General features: G+C 39.7%; 1 protein-coding gene across 8 annotated transcripts in view; it reads left to right on the forward strand.

Annotated features, from left to right (window-relative positions):
• The window catches only part of LOC122559750 (potassium voltage-gated channel subfamily C member 2-like), a 188,038-nt gene that overhangs the window by 138,429 nt on the left and 22,474 nt on the right, over positions 1 to 27,135 (forward strand). For 2 of the 8 annotated variants that reach the window (XR_006314542.1, XM_043709703.1), the window contains exons 2-4: positions 18,671 to 19,601; positions 22,963 to 23,127; positions 24,615 to 24,707. Coding sequence is in view for 4 of the 8 variants with exons in the window: in XM_043709703.1 (XP_043565638.1) it covers positions 18,671 to 19,601; positions 22,963 to 23,127; positions 24,615 to 24,676 (1,158 nt within the window). In the remaining 4 variants the exon portion in view is untranslated. Of the gene's footprint in view, positions 1 to 18,670; positions 19,602 to 22,962; positions 23,128 to 23,874; positions 24,485 to 24,614; positions 25,634 to 27,135 lie in introns of those variants that run through there. The other 6 variants (XR_006314540.1, XR_006314539.1, XR_006314541.1 and 3 more) reach the window with 6 other exon arrangements.

A 27,135-nucleotide genomic window follows, 5' to 3' on the forward strand; every position in this document is an offset into this window, starting at 1 on the left:
ATGCTGCCTGACCTGCTGTGCTTTTCCAGCACCACACTCTCGACTCTGATCTCCAGCATCTGCAGTCCTCACTTTCTCCTCGTTGATTCTGTAGTGTCCCCATTTCAAAATATAATCTTGTAATTGCATTGGTGATCTTTGATTAAAATATCATTTGCAAATTGCATTTACTTAAAAGTTTTTCACGATTACTGTGTGCTTTAGGAGAAACGAAATGTTTCTTTTAAGTGTGATTGCAGTTCTAGAAATACTTGACTCCACATTTATTGACATACACCTGCTGCAAAACCGTAAAGATCCAATAAAAATTGTACTTTGAAATTCCAATCTTTCAACAGAATTTCAAATAAAGACCTTTTTTGCCTAATGACAAGATTCACATGAATGTGGCGAGCCATGATGCTTTTTGAAGAAGTGAAACAGAAGGTTTATTTATTTGTATTCATTCTTCAATAGTACCGAATGCAGATTATTGTTTAATTATTTTATTGTAGCTTATGATCGAGAGACCTTGTGCACAGAATATATGACTACAAAATAAAAGTTACCTCAGTTGATAGCAATACATTTACGAATGAGTAAGCTACCATTCACACACCATGATTATCCATAATATATGCTTTGTGAGCATTTTGAAAGGAAATATGGCATCAGCTTTGGAATATATTGCTCAACCAAAGAAAATAATTGTGTTTACGTGATAATAGTTCTGATTAAGTTTATGCTGAACGAGTTTCAGTGATATATACAGATTCCATGCAAAATCTTCCCTCTTTAGCAGAAGGAACATTGAAATGCCAAAAAAAAGTGTAGATTACAGAAAATAATGTCAATCAAAATCCCAGCAAATAGCATACACTGGAATTCCGGAAATGCAGTATACTATTTAAGAGATCTAGTCCTGCATTGCTTGTTTTAAGGAAGATCTACCATATTGAGTATCGAACAGGCAACCAACTGAACAGCATGTGGCCTTCCCTAGGAGCGGAACTCCTGCCTGCCAAGGGTAGCTGGCCAGTCAGAGGTTGGCAGTTCCATTGAATGTCAATACCACAGGAGAGGTGGTGGCTGCAGCTAGTATAACATCCAGCTGAGGCCTGGGATCATCCCTGGATCCCAGGCTGTAGGTGACTGATGGTGGGTGGAAGAGCCAAATCTGTAGCAAGAACAGGGCAGTAGCTTGTAATGGGGCAGCACTACCTCTATCCTTTGCAAAGTTTGGCCCCTGAGATTACACACTAAGTGCCTTTCAACGTGCAAGCCCCCAGAGGATCCCGCATGAAATCCCCAATGGAGGATAACACCAGTACGTGCCTGGTTAAGGGTGTCTGAAGCTTTTCCATCAAAGTTACAATAGACATTGAGAGATACCCAAAAATTAATAATAGGGTTGAGTAGCATATTGACCATAGTCCACAGAATATAAAATTCAAAATCTATTATGCTAATTTTAGATTTCTAATTCTCTTTTAAAATAAAGTAGAAATTATAAAGTTGATACCAGCAAATGTGACCATGGCTCTGAAAACGTAACTGGTTCACTAATGTCCATAAGGGAACCTATCCTTCACTGGAAGAGGAAATTGTTAATCCTTTGATCCCTTAGAGACTAAGCAAGACTTGGATTTCTTTGTCTAAGCGTTTATTCATGCATCTGTGGGAGGTGCACCCATCAAAAATAGCACTTAACTCTCTGATTTGCAACAAAGCTATGGATTTATACTATTTTTTACAGTTAACAGTTTTCCAATAAAAACATTTTGTATTCATACACTCTTGTCTTTATCCAACAGTGTTCATTCTTCCTTATATTCCAAGATAGTAACATTATTATGTTATCCAATCCTATTCCAATTTGCACACATGATTAAAATATCCAATCCTTTACAACATGTTCATGTTGTATTATCCAATTCAATCTTCACATATTCACATCAACTGACTGCTTTCTGATTATCAAAACTCTTTACTTTCCTTAGTATGGCGAGCTCTCTGAATTGGTATTCTTTTTTCACTGGAGCAGAGGAGGTTGAGGGGTGATCTTTATTGCGGTTTATAAAATCATAAAGTGAATGACAAGGGTCTTTTCCCTAACGTGGGAAAGTTCAAACTTGGGGGCATATTCTAAGGTGAGAGGAGAAAGATTTAAAAAGGACATGAGGGGCAACTATTTTACACAGAGAGTGGCTCATTTGTGGAATGAACTGCCAGAGAAAGTGGTGGGTGCTGGTACAGTTACAATGTTGAGAAGACGTTTGGATAAGTACATGAATCGGAAAAGTTTGAAACGAGATGGGCCAAGTGCAGGCATGTGGGGCTAGTTTAGTTTGGGTTATGTTCGGTGTGGACTTGTTGGATTGAAGGGTCTGTTTTCATGCTGTATGACTCTATGACTCTAGCAGAAATCACTGTGAAGATGTTTGAGTGAGCAATTTTACTCAATGCTCACTGGCTCTTCAATCAGCTATGAAACAGCTGTTTGACCTAGCTTTCCAATGTTCTGCTCAGATGTTAAAGCTATAAAAGAGCGTTAGCTGTTTTATTTCATTCATAGTTGTCAATCCAAACGATATTCTGAATTGAGCACTGCAGACCTTTCTAAAGTGCTGCTGAGTCTGAAGCTATTGTCAAGGTCCTTTGCACTTAACCACTTAAGACCAGTTAGTGGTTAATGAGAAGCCTTTTAGTAAAGCCATTACCATTTGAATGTTGAAGAACCATAAAATCATTACTGCACAAAAGGAGGCTATTTGGCTATCACGTCCTTGCCACCTTTTTGGAGAGCAATGCAACTCACCGTGTTTGGTCCTCCAGAACTCTGCAAATTTCTCATGCACCCGTCCAATTTCTTACTGAAAAAATATGGAACAGTATAGCACAGGAATGGACCCTTTAGCCCACAATATTTTGCTGAACATGATGCCAAATTAAGCTAATCCCTTCTGCCTGCCCTTGGTTCAATCCTCTCCATTCCTTGCATATTCATCTGCTTATCTAAAAGTCTCTGAAATCCCCTTATTGTATCTGCCTCCACCATCATCACTGGCACATGTTCCACACTCCTACCACTCTCTGTATAAAAACCTGCCCCTCACATTTCCTTTAAACTTTTCCCCTCTCACCTGAAATGCGTGCTGCCTAGTTTTAGACATTTCAACTCTGGGAAAACGATTCTGACTGTCAACCCTATCTGTGCATCTCATAATTTTTTACACTTCTATCAAGTCTCCCTCAGCCTCCACCACTCCAGAGAAAACAACCCAAGTTTTTCTAGTCTCTCCTTATCATTCATACCATCTAATCCAGGCAGCATCCTGGTAAATCTCTTTTGCATCCTCTTCAAAGCCTCCACAGCTTTCCTGTTATGTGGCTACCACAACTGAACACAGTACTCTAAGTGTAGCCTAGAGTACAAGATTCAGCAACGTGACATCCTGACTCTTGTACTTAATTCCACAATCAATAAAGGAAAGCATGCCATACATCTTCTTTACCACCCTATCTTCTTGAGTGGCAAGTTTCAAGGAGCTATGGACTTGAACCACAAATCCTTATGGACATCAATGCTGCTCACAATCCTGCCATAACTTTATTCTTTTCCTTAACTGTATCCCCTTCCTTGAGATCTCCCAAAGTGCAGCACCTCACACTTTCATGGATTAAACTCCATCTGCCATTTCTCTGCCTATATCTGCAACTGATCTATATATTGCTGTATCTTCTAACAACCTTCTATACTAACTACAACTCCGCAAATCATTGTATCATTGGAAAACTTACTAACCCAGCCATCTACATTTTCATCCAAGTCAATTATGTATATATCACAATCTGCGGAGGTCCCAGTACGGATCCCTGAGGAACACAATTAATCATGGACATCCATCCTGAAAAACAAACTTCCATCACTACCCTTTGCCTTCTAAGGCTCAGCCAAATCTGAATCCATGCAGCCAAGTTACTATAAATCTGATGCATCTTAATCTTTTGGCTGAGCCTACCATGAGGGATTTTGTCAAAAGCCTTACTAAAATCCATGTAGAAAACATCCACAGCTCTACTCTCATCGATCATATTCATCACCTCCTCGAAAAATTCAGTCATGTTACTAAGACATGACCTTCTGTGCATAAAGCCATGCTAACTGTCCCTAATTAGGTTATACTTTTCCAAATGCATAGAAATCCTATCCCTAAGAATTCTCTCCAGTAGCTTTCCAAACACTGAAATGAGATTCACGGTCTATAATTTCCTGGATTATCCATATTTCCCTTCTTGAATAGAGGAACAATATTAGCTACTCACAGTCCTTCAGGATCTCTTCAGTGGCTAGTGAGGATACAAAGATCTTGGTCAAGATCCCAGCAATCTCCTCTCTTGCCTCATTCAATAACCTGGGGTAAATGCTATTGAGCCCTGGGGACTTACTCACTATAATGCTCTTCAATAGACCCAATGCCACTTCTTTCTGGATCTCAAAATACCATAGCATATTAGCATACTCCACACATAGCTCACTATCCTCCGTATCATTCTCCTGGATGAATACCAATGTAGAGTACTCATTTCAGGTCTTACCCACATCTTCTGCCTCCAAGCACAAGTTGCGTCCTTTATCCTTGAGTGGTCCTACCTTTTCCCTCGTTATTGTCTTGTTTTTAATGTATCCACAGAGTGCCTTGGGATTTTCTTTAACCCTGCTTGCTCAGATCATTTCATAGTCCTTTTTGTGCTAGCCTAACTTCCCTGTTTTTGTACTCAATATCCTTTATTTGTTAAACCCAAGATTCACATAGTATGCTAACTATAATCTCAGAATATTCTGACATTCTCAAAGATCAATGCACTTGAACCTCCTGGGCCCCCTGTCTCCGTACACTCTTTAGAACTGTGCGATTTAATCTGTATTGCCTTTTTCTACCTCTTCCATCAAGATGCACCACCTCATACTTCTCTCTATGAATTCCATAAGCCACTTACCTGCATTTCCATTAACCTAAATCATACCTTGGTGTCATCCCCATCTGCCACACCAGCAAATGTAATATCTTCAGCAGCTTTTGAAATTTTATTCAAATTTGCAAGTCATGAATACCCATACAAATATAAAAACTTGGAGAACTCTATATGATTGCTTTAATAATTTGCAGTATCCATTGCTTTGGAACTGTTTCCGACCATTAGAAGTGTCTGATTACTGTATGCAGTGATCAATATAACTAATAATCATTAATGATAATTGCACCCTTAATTTTCTGTACATTCAAATTCTGCAGTTTTAGCCATTGATATCCCAGACTGCTATCACACTGGAGCTCCTTCCTTTTCTTCAAATATTTTGAGATTCCTCAGCTTTCATCTGGCAACTCTCTGTTTGCCTTTTGTTCATGTATGATTAATTGCTTCAAGATCCCTTGTTTGTTACACCTTTCATGTTGTAAAAGTACTTGACAGGTTGTACCTATAATTCAAATAAAAGCTGTGGATGCTTGAGATCTAAAATAAAACTAGAAATTCCAGAAATTCAGCAGGTCTGGCAGCATTTCTGAAGATAGAAAGTTCTATTTTTGAGTTCAATAAGATTCTTGGGTGGAACTGAAGGAGGTTGCATGGGTGATGGGTTCTATGCTACAGAGAAAGAGGGGAGGAGTGGTAGGTGGGATAACGATGAAATTACTCCAGAACAAAAGGCAAAGAGAGTACTAATGGAGTTAAGGGGATATAGGTGAACATTGGGATGTTCCGAGTAGATGTTGATAGCAGAAAATAGATCAGGTCCTCTGGTCTAAATCTATGCAAACAAGACATGTTGGAAAAGGGGAAAGACAATTGACAGGGAAGACAGAGGTCATGGTTTGAAGTGTTGGACTCGCTGTTGAGTCCTTAAGGCTGCTGAGTATCTAAACAGAAAAAGAAGTTGCTGTTTCTCCAGCTTTCAATGGGATTCACTCGAGTTCCTGGCATTCCTTGAGGAACTTACTCAAAATGCTTTTTGAACCTTCTGCTGGGATATCATAGTAACAGAAAATACTTGCAAAACTATAATGATTTCAGACCAAACTCTACAAAGCCTTCGTGCACCCTCACAAAAATACTTGAGCCTTTAAAATCCATGACAGAGATTCAATGATAACTCACCAATAAAAAGAAAACAATAAACATGAAGATCATCTGAAAAGGAAATTAAAGGATTTCTGTTGACCAAATTGTGAATTCAGATTTGCTGCCTGGGAAATTCTCAGATGGACTGTAATTAGCATTTCAGTTGAAACAAAAAGGCTGGTGAGATGGTTTTGTCATAAATATTCGAGAGAACAAACAAAGGAAAACAAAGCATGCAGGTATTTTTTATTAGATCAACAAAGGAATTTGTACTTGCCTACCCTGACTTGGTGCACTCCATTCTCTCAGGTCTAACCTTGACGTTGCTATCAAACCTGCTGATAAGGGTGATGGCTATTGTCATCTGGTGTGCAGGCCTCAGTGTTGCAGAGGCTGAATGCCTTACCTCAAATGTTTCCTCCTAGCTCCCCCTGGATCATGGCCTCACCATTAAACATCAAGTTGTGGTTTACAGGGTATCACTGGCCTGATCTCTTCTGATGATCTCCCTTCCACAGCCTGCCAGCTCATTGTCCTCCAACTTCTACCTCCTCAAAATCTACAAGCAATCTCCACTGAACGATTTTCTTGATAGACTTTTTTCTCTCCTCATTCAATCTCTTGCTACTTGCATTATGATTCTTCTGATGCTCTGTGTCAGTTCCTGAATTTCCAGTTTCCTAGTTCCAGCCACTATCACCTGTTCTCCATTCTTCTTTGTGAAGAAGCAATCCTTTTACTCATCCATCTCCCATCAGGATGATCTGAATGTTGTTTGCTTCTTCCTTGAAAGGAGGCCTGAATAGTCCTCACCCAGCCCCACTCTCCTTTCCTTGGCTGAGCTCATCCTCACTTTGAACAATTTATCCTTCAACTCCTTTCACACTCTCTAAGTAAAAAGTGTAACTATGGGTATGTTCCATTTCTAATTGAGAGCCCGACCCATGACTTTTCCTCTGGTACGTAAATGATATAATTGATGCTGCTTCCTGCTTTCATCTGAAATTCAAAAAAATAATCAGTTTTGCTTCCAATTTTCATCCTTCTGTCACCATCATCTGATCCATCGCTATTTCCTTCCCTCCCTTGACTTCTCTGTTACTATTTCTGGGGATAGATTGTCTACTAATATCCATTACACACTCACCAACTCCAACAGTTAACTTGATTACACGCCCTCAAACTCTGCATTCTATAAGAACTCTATTCCATTCTCTCAGTTTCTCTGTCACATCGAGTCAGAATTATATAGCACGGCAATAGACGCTTCGGTCCAACTCGCCCATGCTGACCAGATATCCTAAACTGATTTAGTCCCATTTGCCAGTATTAGGCCCATATCCTTCTAAATCCTTCTTCTTCATGTATCCATCCAGATGCCTTTTAAATGTCGTTATTGTACCAGCGTCCACCACTCCCTCTGGCAGCTTGTTGCATATACGTACCATCGTCTGCGTGAAAACGTTGCCCCTCAGGTCCCTTTTATATCTTTCCCCTCTCACCTTAAACCTATGCCCTCTATTTTGGATTTCCTACCCTGGGCCAAACGACCTTGGGTATTCATCCTTTGTATAGCCTTCATGATTTTATAAATCTCTCTAAGGTCACTTCTCAACTTCTGACGCTCCCAGGATAAACAGCCCTAGCCTATTCAGCCTCTCCCTATAGCTGAAACCCTCCAACCCAGGCAACATTCTTGGAAATCTCTTCTGAACCATTCCAAGTTTAACAACATCTTTCCAATAGCCGGGAGACCAATCCATATCACTCACGTCTACTCTCACATCCCCCATCCCTTTGAGAACAACAGGAGTTCCTCTTGTCTTTATTTTCCATCCCAGCAGCCTCTGTATTCAAAGGATCATCCTCCAGCATTTCCACCACCTCCAGTAGGATGTCATGACCAAATGCAGCTTCCCCTATCATTCCCTGTCAACTTTCCACATGGACCCTTCCCTTCACGACTCTCTGGTCCACACTTCAAGCCTCCTCATCATGACACCTCCATATAGAATTGCAGGAGGAGTAACATTCACCCATTCACCATCTCCCTCCACACTGACCAAGGCCCCGAATACATCTTCGAGGAGAAAGTGAGGACTGCAGATGCTGGAGATCAGAGGTGAAAATGTGTTGCTGGAAAAGCGCAGCAGGTCAGGCAGCATCCAAAGAGCAGGAGAATTGACGTTTCGGGCATTTTCAGCTCTGATCTCCAGCATCTGCAGTCCTCACTTTCTCCTCGAAGTTCCTGAAGAAGGGCTTATGCCCGAAACGTCAATTCTCCTGTTCCTTGGATGCTGCCTGACCTGCTGCGCTTTTCCAGCAACATATTTTCAGCCCGAATACATCTTCCAGATCAAGCAATAATTTGCTGTTTTCAGCAATTTCTTTTAATGGTTTATTTGTGCTTCTTTCAATCTAGCCTACTGTATTCACTGCTCAGTTGTGATAGGGTGTAGACAGAGAGACAATATCATTGAACTATCAAATGATAAGAAAACGGATTCTTGCAAATGAACTGTGACCTCTGGTGTATTCTGTGGAAGCACAATTTGCTTAAATGCTCCAATGATTGGGCTGTCTTAAATTCTTCAGTTAGATATTAGTCCTGTTTTACTACAGAAATGAAGTCTGCTTTGCAAGCGTCAGCCTTCCCTTGGTAACAACATTCTTGGCTCTGAATCAGGGAAATTGTGGGACTAAATCCCACTGCAAACACCTAAGCTAATAGTCTGACCACAGCAATAAAGGAGTGCTGCACTGTTCGAGGCACTGTCTTATCAATGTGAAATTGGACTGAGGTCCTGCCTGTGCTCTTAGTTTGGAATGAAAGTTCTATGACATTGCTTCAAAGACACCTTAGGTGGGATTGTCTCCGATGATTCACCTATGTTTTAGGCCAGTATCCTCCCTACGTTAGCAGATTGGCTCAAACTTTGGTTGGAAGAAAGTGAGGACTGCAGATTCTGGAGATGAGAGCCGAAAGCTGGAAAAGCACAGTTGGTCATGCAGCATCTGAGGAGCAGGAGAGTCAACATTTCAAGCATTAGCCCATCAACAGAACAAACCTTCAAAGATTTGGAGCAGCAGCTGGTTAAAAATCACTCAGTAATTAACCTGCAAGGTAAGGATTCCCAAATCCAGGGAAGATGTTAGCTTCCTGATGAAGGGCTTGTGCTCGAAACGTCAATTCTCCTGTTCCTTTGGCGCTGCCTGACCGGCTGTGCTTTTCCAGCACCACACTTTTCGACTCAAAATTTTGTTGTACAGGGTTTGTCTTTTAGAAAAAGAGACATTCTTAATCAACCCATTCAGAGATGTTATCTCACAACTCCAGAGCAGGTAGGATTGGAACTCCAGCCTCCTGGTACAAGAGAAGGGACATTTCCACGCTGTCACAAGAGGTCTCAAATTTTTTTGTTTAATGTCTTTTTCTGATTGGCGTGTTCAGACATGTTATCACACACCTCTGGAGCAGGTGGGACTTCAACCCAGACCTCCTGGTCCAAGGGTAGGGATGCTATCACTGCACCACAAGAGGTCTTCAAATTTTCAGCACTGCTGATGCAATTATGTCTTGCTTGCACCCCTCCAATGCAGGCTGTACTGGATGCCAATTTGAATCAGTCATTTATTTTAGTACTGGAGTTTGTGTCAGAGGAATGCACAAGAAACAGATTGTATAATCATGTTGATTTGACTGTAGTGGTGTCATTTTCAGTCTGGATGCTTCAGCTAACACCTCTTAGCTTCACACAGCTGGATTTTGGACTCCTTACTTTGCAGGTTAGTTACTTAGTGATTTTTAACCAGCTGCTGCTCCAAATCTTTGGAGGTTTGTTCTGTTGATGTACTGTTTTATATTGTTGAAATCCAGACAAACTGGGATGTCATTTGGCAAACATCTTCTTTCTGACTTCAAGAGTTCTACTCAGATGGTTTGCCACTAGTCATGGGTGATACAGTCTCTATCCCTGTTGGCCCACAACACAAGAGGGAAAGTGAGCAGGAGTGACACAGAGGAGAACGAGTTGTTTGAAGAGGGAGTCAAGGAGAGAGAAGTGCGCTGAGCAGCAGACTTTATCCACTTGGCATCTCCAGACAGCATTTCCCCTTACGTCACGTGAGGGACAGTGAAGGCACCAAATGTGTTTCACTGAAGAGATGCAGGGTGAAGTTTGCCAACTGTTGAAAGCCTCAGAGCATGGAGAGGATGACATTGCAGGTGCCTGAGATTATCATAGAATCATAACAGTGTGGAAGTAGGTCATTCAGCCCATCAATTCCACACTGACCCTCTGAAGAGCATTGTACCTTGTCCCATGGCTATTCCACCTAGCCTGCACATCCCTGAACACAATGGGTAATTTACATTGGCCAATCCACCTTACCTGAACATCTTTGGACTGTGGGAGGAAACCAGAGCACCCAGGGTAAATCCACACAGACACAGGGAGAAAGTGCAAACTCCACATAGACTGGTGCTCAAGAGTGGAATCGAACCAGGGTCCCTGGGGCTGTGAGGCAACAGTGCTAACCACTGAGCCACCGTGTTGCTCTAAATTACTTTACATGTTTAGAGTATGTCACGGAGCCAGTGTGCTACAGAGATATTTCAGGCTGAAGATCAATTCACTGATCTTGAACATTGATGTGGGATCATTAGACCTCTTGTAGCACTGCATTTAGATCTCTGGGACTGTGATTCTAGAATCAACTGTCATAGCTATCTGCTCTTGCTGACTTCACAATGTCTATAAGGAGGGTCTCCTGATCCGTCCAGTGAAGATGAGGATGCAAGGGGATGGGGAAGAGGTGGCCTGCAGGACTGGTGAAGGATCAATGCAAAAGGGGACAGGGAAGTCAAGACTGGTGGGGGAAAGGAGAGGGTTTGTAGAGGTGGGGAAAAGGCCAGTTAATGGAAGGAAGCTGAAGGTGTTTGGGGACATGGAAAACAGCTTTGAAAAGGAAGGAAAGCGAGAGAAGGAGATTTGTTGGTTATGAAAAACTCCACGGTGTGGGGGGTGGGGGGAGGGGGTTTAGTGTTGTGAAGGAGCAGAGTGGCATTTTTAAGATATAATATCAGGGAAAGGACAGATAGCTGGTGGCCAAGTTTAAAGTGGTGGGCCTCCACAGGCAATAGGGTATGGTTGGAACTGGGCTGACAGGACAGAGTGAGATTAACAGGGAACAGGAGGCTTTGCAGGATGCGGGGATCAGCAAGATCATGGTGTTGACATTGTCCATCATGAACTACATTCTCTGCCAGCACTTGCTGATCTCCAGATTCAGAATGCAACTGGAAAATGGCTGGGTCAAATCCCAGGGTGATTAGAATCAGTGTCATTTTGATGGGCATGGTAGCCATTGCTACTGGATGCTAGGATGTTGAAAGGGCAAATGTATCAACCATACATTTGCTAATAGAACAACATTTAGTTTGCAATAATTTCGTCATCCAATCGCAATGCGTGCAGTCATTGTGCTTAGGTTCAAATACTGATCCAAGGCAATTTGCACAGTGCTGTGGGTTGTTGCAAATTGACCATTGATATCTCAGTGATGCCTAAGTTAGCAGCAATGACTTGAAAAGAGGTGAATGCTGAGCAGAGACAACCTATCATTGTGCAGCTTCCAATGGTGCTGTGGGAGGTGAAGACTGTAGCTTCATTGTCTGGCATATAAGTTTAATGAGGGCCTGTATTGCATGCAATGAAAAGTTGAATGGTTGACATGGAGCTTGGATGTGAAGGAGGTCAGAAAGCAGCAGGAACTCCCATTTGACTTAATGCCTTGGTCACTCAGCCAATGTGAACCCCTTCACCAAGTCAGTGCATACTGAGGCTGGAGCTGAATGAGTGATGGAGACATGACCTTTGTTTTAACGGGCAGCATCTCTCAGTGTCTGACAGAATGCGTGCAGCCACCATCTGCAAGGTATGCCACCAGTAACTCTTCTGAAACTTAAGCAGCCCTTTCACTCTTCACCTTGCCAGCCCCTGGCGGGATACTGTTCAGTGTGGCTGCCTCCTCAGGAGGTGAAGGTGAATACAGGAGGAGCAGGATGACAGGGTCAGCAACAGACCTTCTTAAGGGATGAGGAGCACCCAGCTCAGGGAGAGGTCACAGCCTCAGGGCCCCTCAGCATACACAGGACCACAGTTTTCCACCACAACTCCGTTCTTTAGAGGTGAGTATGTGCAGTATTGAGACAGCCTCCATCCAGAGTCCTTAAAAACTGATTACTGCTCACAAGGTGAACTTGTCATTGTGCAACCCCTGACTGGTGGGGCATGCAAATACAATGCTGCCCATGCTTCCACGGGGACCACAACAAAATACAGGAGAGGGTTGCTGAAGATGTTCCAGTGCTTGGATCTTTCCAGGGTGGTGGAGCTCCAGTTCAGACAGAGTGTGCTACATAATGCTGATATGTTGCACCTTGCGCAATTGGATCAGACAATGGGGACGATGTACTGGATAATGAGGACTGGAGGGATGGAAGCAGTCCTTCTAAGGATGAGGACGTTGAGGAGAAGGAAACTTTCATTGTACATGAGAAAGCTGAAGTGCACCAGACACCCCAAGCCAGACTGGACCTGATAGATGAGAGCTGGATGCAGCAGACCATCATGAAATATTCAATAGACTTTGGTAATGATACCAGAATTTCATTTTCATTATGCGAATTTCAGCCATGCCAGTTTTGTGCTATGAGCAGCATGGCTTAGTGGTTGCTGGCCATTGCATTGCCAGTGAGGTATGGCACCAGATTGCCAATGTTTATCCAGATCCTTTCAATGATGGCATTGGTGCAAGGATTGCCAGTCATACAGCACCTGTCTCCTAAATGGCAGACGGCTCTGGAAATGGCTGGTGGTAAGGTAGGAATACAAAGTGAGCGACACCACGGGGATAGGACGTAATTTTTAATTGATTTATTGTCACATGTATCTTGTTGCAAAAATACAGTGAAAAGTGTTGTATGTTGTCTCGGGCACCATCTTAAAACACAGAAACCTAAACCAAAACAAAGTATTGTAAAGGCAGAGAAATGAAGATATGAAGAAAGTGTTAAGTGCTCCACCATGGACCATAGGTCTGGTGGCCAGGCAGGAATTTCCTTTGCCACACCCTGCCGCTGGAATGGAAGTTGCCACCATTTGGCGCCATCTCACCTCCACCAACGCCCTCACCATGATGAATCCTCACTGGACCTTGCCAATGCAGGTGCCACTGATGCCGCCCAGTTCCGCAGCCAGCCCAAACCCGACTGCACCGCCAGGAGTCTGCTTTGGGCCCAACTCACCAACCCATTCGGTATGATATGGTGAAAAGTTGCGTTAGGCATTGGAATTCCCTCAAAAAACACAATGTTTCTGATGCTTATCCAAAGACAAATATTTCATCCTGATATATCTGAATGATTTGTACCAGTACATAGCTGTCCTCTGGGAGGAAACTGAATCATCTGTCTTGAGTCATCAATTAGAGACATAGAAATGTATAGCACAGAAATAGACCCTTCGGTCCATCTCATCCATGCTGACCAGATATCCTAAATTAATCTAGTTCCATTTGCCAGCATTAGGCCCATATCCCTCTAAACCCTTCCTATTCATATACCCATCCAAATGCCTTTTAAATGTTGCAATTGTACCAGCCTCCACCACTTCCTCTGGCAGCACATTCCATACATGTGCCACCCTCTGCGTGAAAAAGTTGCCCCTTGGTCCCTTTTAAATCTTTCTGCTCTCATCCTAAACCTTTGCCCTCTCGCTCTGGACTCCTTCAACGATAAACTATTCTGTGCCTTACAGATTGGCACATCTTGCCACATGTATACACAACAATCCAGAAACTACCCCTGCTTTAGTCACAGTAAAGCTGTACAATTCCAATAGTTCACACTTGCAGATGGATTTGAAATTACAGATTTAACCATATTTCCAGAAAGTCTACATACTTGGAATTACTTACTCCAAAGAGAGTTATTTGATCATTATTTCTAAATTCAGTCATCTCAACTTTCCTCTCTGAAATTCTCATTCCTTCATATTCTGCAGAACAATTTCCTTGTTGTAATCACCCTTTGTCATTTTTGGATTTTTAATATGCACTCATGTTTAATATACACTGATGTTTAATGTGCACTGATGTTTCATCCCAGTTTAACTGCAGTCATTTGCTTCACTGATAATGCCTCTTGTTTCATGACTTTCTTTCAAGCCTCATCTTGTTATTTCTAATAGGCTAGTCTTGCTTCCGGCTGCAATTTCTGCTTGAGTGATTTTTCCTCATCTTTGTCAAATGTCCTTCAGACTATAAGATATGTAGGATTTCTGAACCTGTGAAGCACATTACTGTGCCCTCGGAGGTCTGAACAGCAGCACCAGTTTCTAAATAGTGGCTGAAGCCAGTGCAATTTCTACAGTAATGAAACTCATACTTTATATGTCGGGCCATTTACAAAGTCATTCATAGCTGTGGATGCAATGTTGGATGTCTGGACAGAGCAAATATGGGGTCAGTTTTAATCCATCAATATCACTTAAATGGAAAAGTTTGAGCTTCAGAATGAGTTTGATAGATTATTTCTCAATTTGCACTTGACTTTGTTCTGTCATATCGAAACGGGCCTACCCCTGAGTAGTTACAGCTATTGCTTGAAACAGATGGAAGGGCAGGCAGTGGAATGGTAGGCGGGAAGCTGGTGACCTAGTAGTATCATCGCTGGCCTGTTAGTCTAGAGATCCAGATAATGTTCTGGGGACCTGGGTTTAAAATCTAGCAGATGGTGGAATTGGAATTAAATTAAAAATAAATGTGGAATTAAGAGTCTAATAATGACTGTGAATTTGTTGTCGATTGTTGGAAAAAGCCATCTAATGTCCTTTAAGGAAGGAAACTGCTGTCCTTACCTGGTCTGACCTACATATGACACCACACTCATAGCAATGTGGTTGACTTTTAACTATCCTCTGGGCAATTAAAGATGGGCAATAAGTACTGCTTAGACAGATTGAATGAATAATGGGGGGAAAAAGGCTACTGTGGTAGTTATTCAGAACCCCAAAGTCATGCTTTTTGGGGGTTATGAGTTCAAATCCCATTCATGGTGAAATATGAATTCAATACAAAATAAAGTCTGAATTAAAAGCTAATAGAATGCTTGCCATATTGCCACTTCATTGTCATAAAGCACCCCTAACCCCTTCAGGGAAGGCAATCTGTTATTATTACCTATGTGTGACTCCAGACCTACAGTAATGTTGTTGACTTTGAACTGCTCACCGATGAGCAGTAAGTGGAGCAGTAAAAATGCAGTAGGAATCTTAACCTGATGACGTAGTTAGGATCTTTGTTTTGCTGTTTTTGACTTCAATGGAGATTAATTCTTTTGTTCATGTGTTTACCTGCCTTTTCTGGTGTAAGGAAATTAAAAATTTGTGTGTTTGTTGAGATTGAAGGAACAAATATATTTCTGTTACTACAGACCACTGCTGACCCAGGATCACCATCATGTAGTCTTGCCTTCACTATGTATGTGGGACTTACCATAGACTTCTTACATGGCTGACATCACAGCATTGAGGGTCAGCCATTTGATATTAGCAGCTCACTGTCATATTCAAATGAGATCTTGGCCAACACATTCCACATACTGGCTGATCAGAATTTTAAATCCGTTCAGTAAAAACTAAATGAATGCAAGCAATTCAGCAGAAATGCCAGGACTGTGTGACAAGTATTTTAGAAAAAGCCCAATACGTGTCTCGTTACTTATGCCAAGGTAACGGGAAAAGGGATGAAGCAATGTTAGAAAAATATTGCAGAGTAAAGGAACTCGCTACACAGGTAGGTTAATCAGAACATCTCAGGATTCAACCATTGATTGATGGCTTCTGAAATGATGCACTGACCTGATTGTTATACTGTGGCATCTAGGGCTGAAAAGTGTGGCGCTGGAAAAGCACAGTAGATCAGGTCATCCGAGGAGCAGGAGAGTCAACATTTCAAGCATAAATCCTTGATCAGGGCCACACGCTGGCATCTACCCAATTGGTAACATTGGAACATGCCTCAAGTTGTCTGTTACTATCACTGGGTCATCCTTATCCTTATGCTAAAACTTAGCTGCAGGAGCACTTCTCAACAAATGTCTGTTGTCTGCCTCCTTGTTGAAGTGGACTATGTAAAGAGAGTTGACAAAGTTCAATGTCAGATAGATGCCTGAATAATTGTTGGGATAAGGTCAGTGACATTGTGTTGGATTCAAACAATTGAACTGTATTGATGTTGCATGCTTTATTTTAATGTAGCACACATAATTAAGCAATTCTGAAATACAAGTCAGCATTGTAATTAGCCAAATCTTCCTTTACCTTTGTTGTATCATTACACCTTCTCCCTGCACTTCCTTTGAAGATAGGATCCATGGTTTACCAAATCAACGTGTAAGCTCTTGTGTTTTTAGATGGCATAATGTGACCATACTGTTAGATGGACGCATAATTTCTCTGCTGGAGCCCACTATAAATGGCATCTCTCCACTTTATAAACTTATATATTGAGGGATCCTCATGGCGAACAGTAGTGTACACCATAGAAACTAAATTACAAAGTATTTCAGAAATTATCCTAAAGTCAGGTCCAATCTCTAATAGATTTAGACGGCTTTTGCAAAGATATATACTAGATGTGAAAGCTTCCTATGTCCACTGCTCTTTCCACAGAAATCCATGCTTGATGAAAAAGCAGTGGAGACCTGGAGTTAAAGGCTTCCACACACATTTCTAACCTAGATATGCTCTAAGCTACCTGTTTAGAGTTACTACTCCTCACCTCTGAAGCAGGTGGGAGTTAAACGCAGGTCCTCCAGTTGTAAGTGCACAATCGCTGTGCCACAAGAGCCCTAATAAGCAGTCTATCATTGCTCATGATCTTGCACATATTAAGCTTAATAGAAATGAAACCAACTTGAATGAATGGCCTCTGTTTAATGATTCTAACCTCAAACCCATAGTAAAGCAGTGTGTCAACTATCTTCAAAGTGTAAGACTGTGGCAGCAGAAGTGCTGCCTCCCAATCTAATCTCTTTACAGAAAGCAGTTGGGCTTCAATTTAATGCAATTCATCAGTTACCATGGTTTAACATCGTAAATGTGTTTAAATACTGCCCTAGCAGCCATAAACTCCTTTCTCTAATGTGTTTCAATTGTGCCAGAGTTAAGTGCTGAGAAAATGAGACAGGTTGATGCTTTTAGGGTACCTGGGATTTGGTTAGCTTACTTGGCTGGACAGCTGATGTAACAATGTAGATTGACCCCAGCAGTGTGGATTCAATTTCCACACTACTTGAGGTTACCATGAAGGGCTATCTTTTTCAGCCTGTTCTCCATGTTAAATCCATCAGTCATCTCTTCCTAGTGAGAGCCAGAGTGAGTGTCCTGTTTTGGGCAACCAATGAACAGTATCATAGTACTTATCCAATAGGCTCATGATTGATCATGAGTATTGAAGCCAAGGTGAGTGTTACAGTATAGTTACTTGAAGGTTTCCAGAATCATTGTGGTCTTTGCTTCTTACAGAACCCAGGCATCCAAAGAAGCATTGCCATATGGTGGAAATAGAAATATGAAACTGATAACAATGAGAAATTTGGAATAATCACTTTGATATCCATTCATACTTTATAAGGATGCCATGGAATCACTGACCTTTTCAGTTTGAGTTTATTATTCTTATGATTAACAGTTTAGGAATTTGTTCAATTGGTTTATTATAGAAGCATTTTATTGGTGAGCTTAGTGAGGCTATTTGCAATATAACTGATCTCACAGGGAGCTAACTGAATAAAGTCTTCCAAATCAATGTTTTAAACATAATACTACAAATTTAAAAATGAATAACTATTTTTCTTGTATATATACTGATCATTTCAGATTATTTTGTTGATTTAATCCATTGTCTGCTCATTCACTCTACAGCACTCAAAATGTGTACAGAGATTATTTTATAATCGATAACCACTATTTCTGCAATTTTGTAATGTCTTAGTAATCCCTCGCATCAGTAAAGCAGGTTGTGAGCAATCACTTTTTATTTGCATACTTACAGATTATAAAAGGTATTGAAATGCTAAATTACATGGATGCAAATTGTAATATAAAAATTAAGATGCAAAAGCACAATAGTAACTAAGTTTGCAAATACTGTACTGTAAAATTGAGGTGATTGTAGAAAGCTATACAGATTGTAGAAAGCTATACAGATCCTTTGCAATAACACTGATAACAAAGTACATGGTTTGTTACTTGTAAAATATATTGAGAAGGAATATAGTACCAAAGGTTTCTTCTGAAGCAAATCTTTTCTGAAAGTATGGAATTTATAAGATTAGATGTAAAACTAAAGCCATTTATATAAAATTTTCAATAATTGTCTAATACCTTTGTTACATTATTACCTAATATTGCCGAATACCTTTCAGGTTTTCAACTAAAAATATTATTTGAAACTGTTATTAAAACTGTAAGTAATTGCATTTTTGCTCTTTCTTTTTCAGTTCATTGCCTTTGCCTCTTTATTGTTCATCCTCGTCTCAATCACCACCTTTTGCCTCGAGACACATGAGGCATTTAACAAGATTGTTAACAAAACAGAACATGTAATAAATGGGAATTCATCTCAATTAATCCAACATCTTGAGATGGAAACAGACCCAGCATTGACATACATCGAAGGTGTATGTGTAGTATGGTTTACTATTGAATTTTTAGTTCGAATTATCTTCTGCCCTGATAAACTTGAATTCATCAAAAATCTTCTAAATATTATTGACTTTGTTGCAATTTTACCCTTTTATTTGGAGGTGGGACTCCGTGGACTTTCATCAAAGGCTGCAAAAGATGTGCTGGGCTTCCTCAGGGTGGTAAGGTTTGTCAGAATTTTGCGAATCTTCAAGCTAACCCGTCACTTTGTGGGGTTGAGAGTTCTTGGACACACTCTCCGTGCTAGCACTAATGAATTTCTGCTCTTAATCATTTTCTTGGCACTGGGTGTGTTGATATTTGCTACAATGATTTACTATGCTGAGAGAATCGGAGCAAACCCAAATGATCCAACAGCTAGTCACCACACCAAGTTCAAAAATATCCCTATTGGATTCTGGTGGGCAGTCGTAACCATGACAACACTTGGATATGGAGACATGTACCCTCAGACCTGGTCGGGCATGTTAGTAGGAGCTCTCTGTGCCCTTGCGGGCGTGCTGACAATAGCAATGCCTGTACCAGTTATTGTCAATAATTTTGGAATGTACTATTCACTGGCCATGGCAAAACAGAAGCTTCCAAGAAAGAGAAAGAAACACATCTCCCAAGCTCCACAAGCAGGGTCTCCAACTTACTGCAAAACTGATCTGAATACGCCTTGCAACAGCACTCAAAGTGATGTGTGTCCTTTTGGGAAAGATAAGCTGGAGTGTAACAGGACAGGTAAGACAAAAATGGAAAATACGTACCTGGTAAGCTCTGGACATAGACCAGTCCAATCAACATCATTGAAAAATCACCACAGTATAAAGCTGTCGATTTAAAAAGTTACGCTATCTAACTTTTTAACCACAGTCATGAGCAAGGCATGATGCATGGATTTGTTCTATAGAATTGTTCTAAAGTAAGTTACCATAATCGTTTCAGGCCCAACTAAAGCTTCCTAATGGAAATATTGGCAGCATTGTACCTACTATCCCTATTAAACAAACAATATAGATTTTGTGAAACTGAATCAGTATTTGGTGAAATGATACATTTTGCTAACCGTTCAATTCATTTCATACAGAACTCTTCAAACAAAAAGAAAAATCATTTTAATTTACCTTTGGGGATGTGGGAGTGACAATTTTCAACTTGCGTTCCACCTGTTCCTCAGCTGATTAAAAACAGAAGGCTGCCAAAACTTGATAGTGGGTCAGGACTTTGAGTTAACACTTCAGGCCTTTATAACACAATCTGCACATTTCCAGCCAGAAGCTTTTTAATGTATTCAAATCGAAGTCCTCCAACAGTAGTAGGGCCCTGGTTTCCACTGTCAGGTGTAAATGGCACATATGCACCATGAACTCTTTCCTGATCTGTGCCAGATTTTCAAAGGCCCAATCTACTGAGTTTTTGGGAGGAAAATTAGAAACCTGCTCAAAAGTACTTCGGTATAGTTTTGTTGCTTATTTTGGGGGGTTGGGAAGTACCAGTCATTTTAGTTTCACTCCTGCATTTCCCTGATGACATTGGCCAGGCAGCATAAATACTATGCCAGCCTCCTGCCTTCCTCGGGTGGAGGATGAAGGTGGTCCATGGAGTATCTTCCAGTCAAATATGTAGAGTATCTGTAACAAGTTTTAAAGATTTGCTTTGCCATTGAAGAACAGCAGCTTCGGCATTTTGTGAAGTACTTTTTTTTCCATAGCACTCTTTCTGAAGGCTGTAAAATTATCTACTAATTTAAAATTCCATGATGATAGTGAGATCATATATAGCAAATGAAGAAATGGCATGAGATCACGTTAATAGTTTGATACTTATACACACAGCAGTTGTGATTCTAATTTATTGTGCTTAGCATTAATTGTACAGTAATAGCCACAAAATGCAGCATATCCCTCCATCAACTCAAAGGTGCAGCCATTGCCATTTTGAAAGGGCCTACTACTGGTTGCCATCATACACATAAAGCAAAATATTACTGGTGCTAGAAATCCAAAACATAAACAAAATATGCTAGAAATACTCAACAGGTCACATAGTATCTGCAGAGAGAAGCTGTTTATGTTTCAGGCTGATGGTCTTACAACAGAACTGTCAGAAAGGTCATCAACCTGAAATGCTAATTCTTGTTTCTCTCCACAGGTGCTACCTGCTGAGCATTTCTGGCATTTTTATTTTAACACCCTCTTATACTTGCCTGGTTCGCCAGAAGTCCTCTTTCAGTAAACAAATTGGAGTCCAAAAACAAAGAAGCATCATAAAGTTAAGGTTAAAGTTATTCATGTCGGCTGAAATCTTCCCCCACCGCTCATTTGTGATAAACTAGCAGATGCAGTTTTGTGACCATCTCCTGAAGAGAGACTTCCTATCATTGGTCCAGCAACAAGGTCAAAAACAAGAGGGACAATCATAAAGTTAAGGTTAAAGTTATTCATGTCGGCTGAAATCTTCCCCCACTGCTCATTTGTGATAAACTAGCAGATGCAGTTTTGTGACCATCTCCTGAAGAGAGGCTTCCTATCATTGGTCCAGCAACAAGGTCAAAAACAAGAGGGACAATCTTTTTAAAATTTATTTATGCAACGTGCATTTCTTGCCCACCCCCACCTTACCTGAGGAATTGATCCTACATTTTGTGTAATTTCCTCTTTCAAAGCTTTGCACAACATTAAGGTTAGTTTTGAAATCTTGAATATTATTAGCTTCACAATGTTCACAACCAGGGTCTACTCAATGGTATCTACAATTACTTCTAAAAAAATAATTTACAAAATCTGGCAATTATGAACTTGCATGCAAAGGGAAAATGGGCAGTCAGTCTTCTGATTTGTTATTCCCTCTCCCTTCATATTATTAATAAAACAAACTTCATTGCCTTAATATTTAAGTGGCAATCTTAAGGCAAATTTTCTGATCAGTACATTTAATCACATGGATGAAGAATATCATGCCATATATGGAGCCATTTTGGCTTTCCATCCAGTTAAACTAATGTGAGTTCTCCATTACATGAGCATTTTCAATGCTGTGAGATCCAGCCAACCCTTTACACTGCTATACAAGATGACAAGAAATAACCCTCCAGTTCAATGTGAAATACTGTACAAGGTATCAAGAACCCTTGAGAATTTTGAGATAGTGTAATTCAAGCTGATATACAAAAAGAATTTTGGTTACATTTCATCGAGAATGCAACTACAGAATTAAATGCAGTCTACAAAACGAAAGCAAGACTGATATCTAAAACCGCCACACAGATTTCCTAGAGTCAAAACAAACCGCAGATGCTGGAATCCAAAGTAGACAGGCAGGAGGTTGGAAAAACATAGCAAGCCAGGCAGCATCAGGAGGTGGAGAAGTCACTGTTTCACGTGTAACCCTTCTTCAGGAGACTTGAAACATCTACTTCTCGACCTCCTGTTGCTGCCTGGCTTGCTGAGTTCTTCCAACCTCCTGCCTGTCTACACAGATTTCTCAAGCACTTTAAAGTATAATATTCATGTATTGTTTCAAAAAAACATTTTTTGTTACATTCATATGGAAATCTCAGCAACACTATTTTTAAACTTTAACTGAACATTTTCAACTAAACTATAAATTGTTCACTCTCTGTGATATAAGCAGAATAGAACATTACTTGTTTTAGTACCATTCAATGAAACCAACATTCATAGAAATCTGCCTTCCAATCAATAAATATTAGCTTGCTGATTGCTATACTGTATGATAGTATATATTTGTGCTCATAATGTATTCATGCATTTGAGGTGGAATGGTCTATATTACAATCTGCATTTGTAACAGTAGTGCATGCTGCAAATTCTCTCTTTGCTATATGTGACAATGCATGGTCATTTTAATAACTGTTAGCTGTGATGGAATCCTTTTCGCCAGTGTGTGCCTTGCCCCTTACCTAATATGTTTGACATTGTTGCTGCTTTGCCATGCCTTGTTTGTTTATTGATAAGAAATTAGGATTTGAAAGGTCATATCATCCATAATCTTGCATGTCTCTATTATGAATTCAGATTGTAGAATGTTTTGAACTAGCAGTATACATTCAGTACAATAAATAGAATGGTGATGTGAACAGTGTTGTCAGGTGAAGACAGTGCAGGAAGTGACCAACCACTATCTCCTGAAGAGAGGCTTCCAATCAGACGGTCTAGCACCAGGGACAAAAACAGAAGCGGGGGAACATGTTTCTTGCTGACAACAGGTGATTATGCGTGTGCTACTGATGGAGGGATCAGGAAAGGTATGCAATTCTTAGAAAGCTCAAATTAACTTTTGACATTAAATACATAAACTAATTTAGAAAATGTGCATTTCTCATATCATACTTTTCTGTGCAGTCATTTTTCTTGTAATGCATTAGCTAATGAACATCCTGGTATACATTTTTAAGTGTGCATTTGTGTATGTTTTAAATCTAATCAAATTACAGTCAGTTCTCACACATCTAAGTTAATCAGTTAGCACAGACATATCCTGATAGTTCACCTTTAATATTTAACCCATAAGATGCATTCCATTGCTTGATCATTTAGAATGGCACAGACTATCCTGAGCCAAGCAAATTTTGATCTTCTCATTTGCCTTTACCTCAGTTTATTAATTAAGTAAGAATGCAAACTATATTTTTCTAATTTCTATTCAATGAAGTAATTTCAAAAGGTATTAATTTCAGAAATGCCTTTCTGTTTCAAAATGTTTTTCTCAACTGGTCAGAATTAACCATGCTATAAAAATATTTAGTATCCTCTTAAAGGCAAGAAATGCAAATTTCTTTGTGCTCCTTTCTGCACTTTTTTATTACATTCCTTAAAGTTATTTTTTGCACAGAGGCAGCTATAATCCCAGATCACTCTTAATGTGCCTGGTTCTAACCAAATTAGCTTATAATTTAGAAGACCACTTTTGATTGCATTGCATTTTGTAATGTTGTTTTTATGGCTGTTAACTGTTGCAAACTGATATCTGTGCATTTCTCTTTCCGTATAAGGATATGAAAAGTCCAGAAGCTTAAACAACATAGCTGGCATGGCTGGTAATGCTCTAAGACTGTCTCCAGTAGCTTCACCCTACAACTCACCTTGTCCCCTGAGACGTTCTCGATCTCCCATTCCATCTATATTGTAAACAAGCATAGAATAATTTATTCAAGTTAACTTCTACTGCATTATAATATAATTGAAACAGCAGCTTTAAGTGTAGACTTACTAGTAAGACTTAAAACCTGCATGATATAATTGTAAATATAAAGATAGCTGAAGTTTCTGACCTTTGCACTTAATCTTTGCAAAGTAATGCTTCTTGCTTATATGTTAATTTTACTGCATTACCGTTACAAACTAAGGGCATTTAAAGATCTGCTTAGCCACTATGTTCAATGACAAGTGTTTTTCAGGGAGATACTGAATACAAACATGTGCTTCCAAATGATATCACTCCATTGGAACTTCATTTCTGTGACTTTGATCCATTTCGAAGATGTCTTGACTTCTGTCTGAGTCCACACAATGTGGCTTGGGTTAAATCATTTGCATGGAACATTCTGTCTCATCGTCTGCAAGCAATGTGCACTTTCTGGAACGTGGAGGCTCTGGATATATGTGTGTATTGCACCATTTGCTGACAAAAACATTGACCAACTGTTCTGCATGTTGGGATTTATTACTGTTCTGTAGAGCAGATGAGTAATGAAGTTTATAGAACTGAGTGTTTCCAATTGTTTACATGCAGATAACTGCAAAGATGTTGTCTTTACTGGTTACACGCAAGCAGAGACAAGCGCTCATTCTTAATGGCTTCAGGAAGGCACAAACATGAAAAGAGGTAACATATCCATCATCTGGGGTAACATTTCAATCCAACAAGAAATGCCTAGCTGGTTTAGCTGAAACCTTACTGGACATTCATATCCATGTCTTAATTAACAACTTCTATATGTACCTGTTAACTAGATGAGTTACTGTGTATATAGTTCTATTCCAATAAGCATGAACTGCATGATAACTTCTTGTAAAATATGTATCAATGGAAATATACATTTCTGATATTTAGAGATGTACATTGTTCAATTTTGTTAACATCATCAGAAAATATATTTTAAAGATTTCAGCAATGGATTTAATATAATATTGGTGCTGCTGTTACTGCAGTGTTATACTGGTATCAAGGATTTTAGACTTTTGAAAAGGTAAAGGGATTTTAGCCATATTAAGGATTTCTCTGGACAAATGCTGCATATGAAGTGGTGTTAAGCACAGTTTGTCTCGGAAGTGTCATTGGTAAGACTTAAATTGAGTTAAATATCATTTTACAAATGCAAGTATCTGGAATCAGTTGTCAATGAAGTAAATAAGTGGTAAAGTGGATGAGCTAATTATAAATATTGTATAAATGCGGTATAGGGTGCTTTAGCTGTTTACTGAGGCAGGATCTAGTTATGCTGAAATCAGTCATTACTGAAACTGTATATAAAACATGTATATCATTGATAATAGCAATGTTTTTCTGTATTAACTCTGTTCCCTGCAATAAGTCTACACTTTAGTGCTATAGACATGTACAAGCACGCAAATACAGGAAACACTGCTGGATAAAATAAAATTTTAAAAATCATCTGGCATTTAATCATATCCATCTTGAATTATTTTCTGCTATTTTTGTGAAGTCGTTAATACAAAATATTTTTGTGCAATTTTGTTACAATCTATTGTTATTGTTCAATATTTTATGTTTGTGAACATATGGACATATTAAACATTTATTTTTTAATTTACTGTATGTTTTTGTGGTCTGTAATGTACATGATCTGAGTAGAGTCTACAAATCCTTATACTGTTTGTCTCATATTCATAGGCAAGATGATGAATGAGAATATATAATTCCTTGTTAGTCACTTAAATTAACTGCACTGCAAAGTCTTATTGCTCTAAATGTGACAGGAGGGCTGAATGGCCTCCTTCCATGAGGTACTCCTTCGATAAAATTAGCTTGTTATTTTCGAGAATCGGATGACATAAACCAATAGATGATCAAACTCTCTAACACCTTTTAAATCAAAAAATTAAAACCACAGTGAAGCCAAAATGAAAATTGAGGATAGAAGCCGCAGTGTTTACCCAGCAAGGTGACTAAATGATAAACTGCAAAAGTACACTCTAACTATCAGAGAGATTAACAGAAATAAATATGACATTTTCACTTGATTAGAATAGGTTCAGGCATAGAAATAAAACTCAAACATATTTACTTTTGTCCTTTGGTGATATGACACTTTACAGTAACATGATGAGAAAGATCTGTTATATCAAAACAAAATAATTAGTTCTGGCACTATTGCCGCGTCCATGGCTGCAGTACCCATTCTTGTTGGATAGGTTAGATTTCTTGTTCATTGTTGATCATGTAGTTGCTAAGATTGCTTTTGCAATGCCTTGCATATCTCTGACGTGACTGTAAGGAAGATAGGTACCTGGATTTAAACAGTCAGGATATTCTACCATTATCATGCTTGGAATTAAAAGAGGATAGGTTATTAAATGTGACATAGAATAGGCCACACCATTGAGCTCATGTTCAAAGTATGTCACTGATCCAAGTATGACTTTTTTCCCCAAAATATCAGCAATTACAGCTTCAGAGGAGGTACTATCCACCAGTTTGAATTACTGATTAATTAGTTATATTAAAGACTGTATTGGGAGACACAGTGGAGAAAGTGAGGACTGCAGATACTGGAGATCAGAGTCGAGAGCTTGGTGCTGGAAAAGCACAGCAGGTCAGGCAGCATCAAGGATCAAGAGAATCAACGTTTCAGGCAAGAGCTGTTCATCAGAATGAAGGGCTCTTGCCCAAAACATCGATTCTCCTGCTCCTCAAATGCTGCCTGACCTACTGTGCTTTTCCAGCACCAAGTTCTCGACTTGGGAGATACAGTTCTGCTAGGGTCAAGTGTTCTCTTTGGTTGAGCTCAATTTCCACTAAATAATAGCATATTGAACAAAAGTGAATTTGAAAGTTTCAAATCACAGTTGATGTTGAGATTTAATGAGGCTTTTTAATGGTCATTTTTAACCTGTTGAAATTTGGGAGCGCCACTATCAGGGCCTTGCATTAGTACTGAAATTTTCCTTAAAGAGGCATTGGAGATAAACCATTTCTCATATTTTCTACTGCTACAACTTTATGGGATATTTCAGGTGCATTATTTGTGCCTTGGATCTGCAAACACATTCATCCCATTACACAGGAAAGC

Source organism: Chiloscyllium plagiosum, chromosome 19, assembly GCF_004010195.1.
Source record: "Chiloscyllium plagiosum isolate BGI_BamShark_2017 chromosome 19, ASM401019v2, whole genome shotgun sequence".
In the NCBI taxonomy this organism is placed as follows: Eukaryota; Metazoa; Chordata; class Chondrichthyes; order Orectolobiformes; family Hemiscylliidae; genus Chiloscyllium; species Chiloscyllium plagiosum.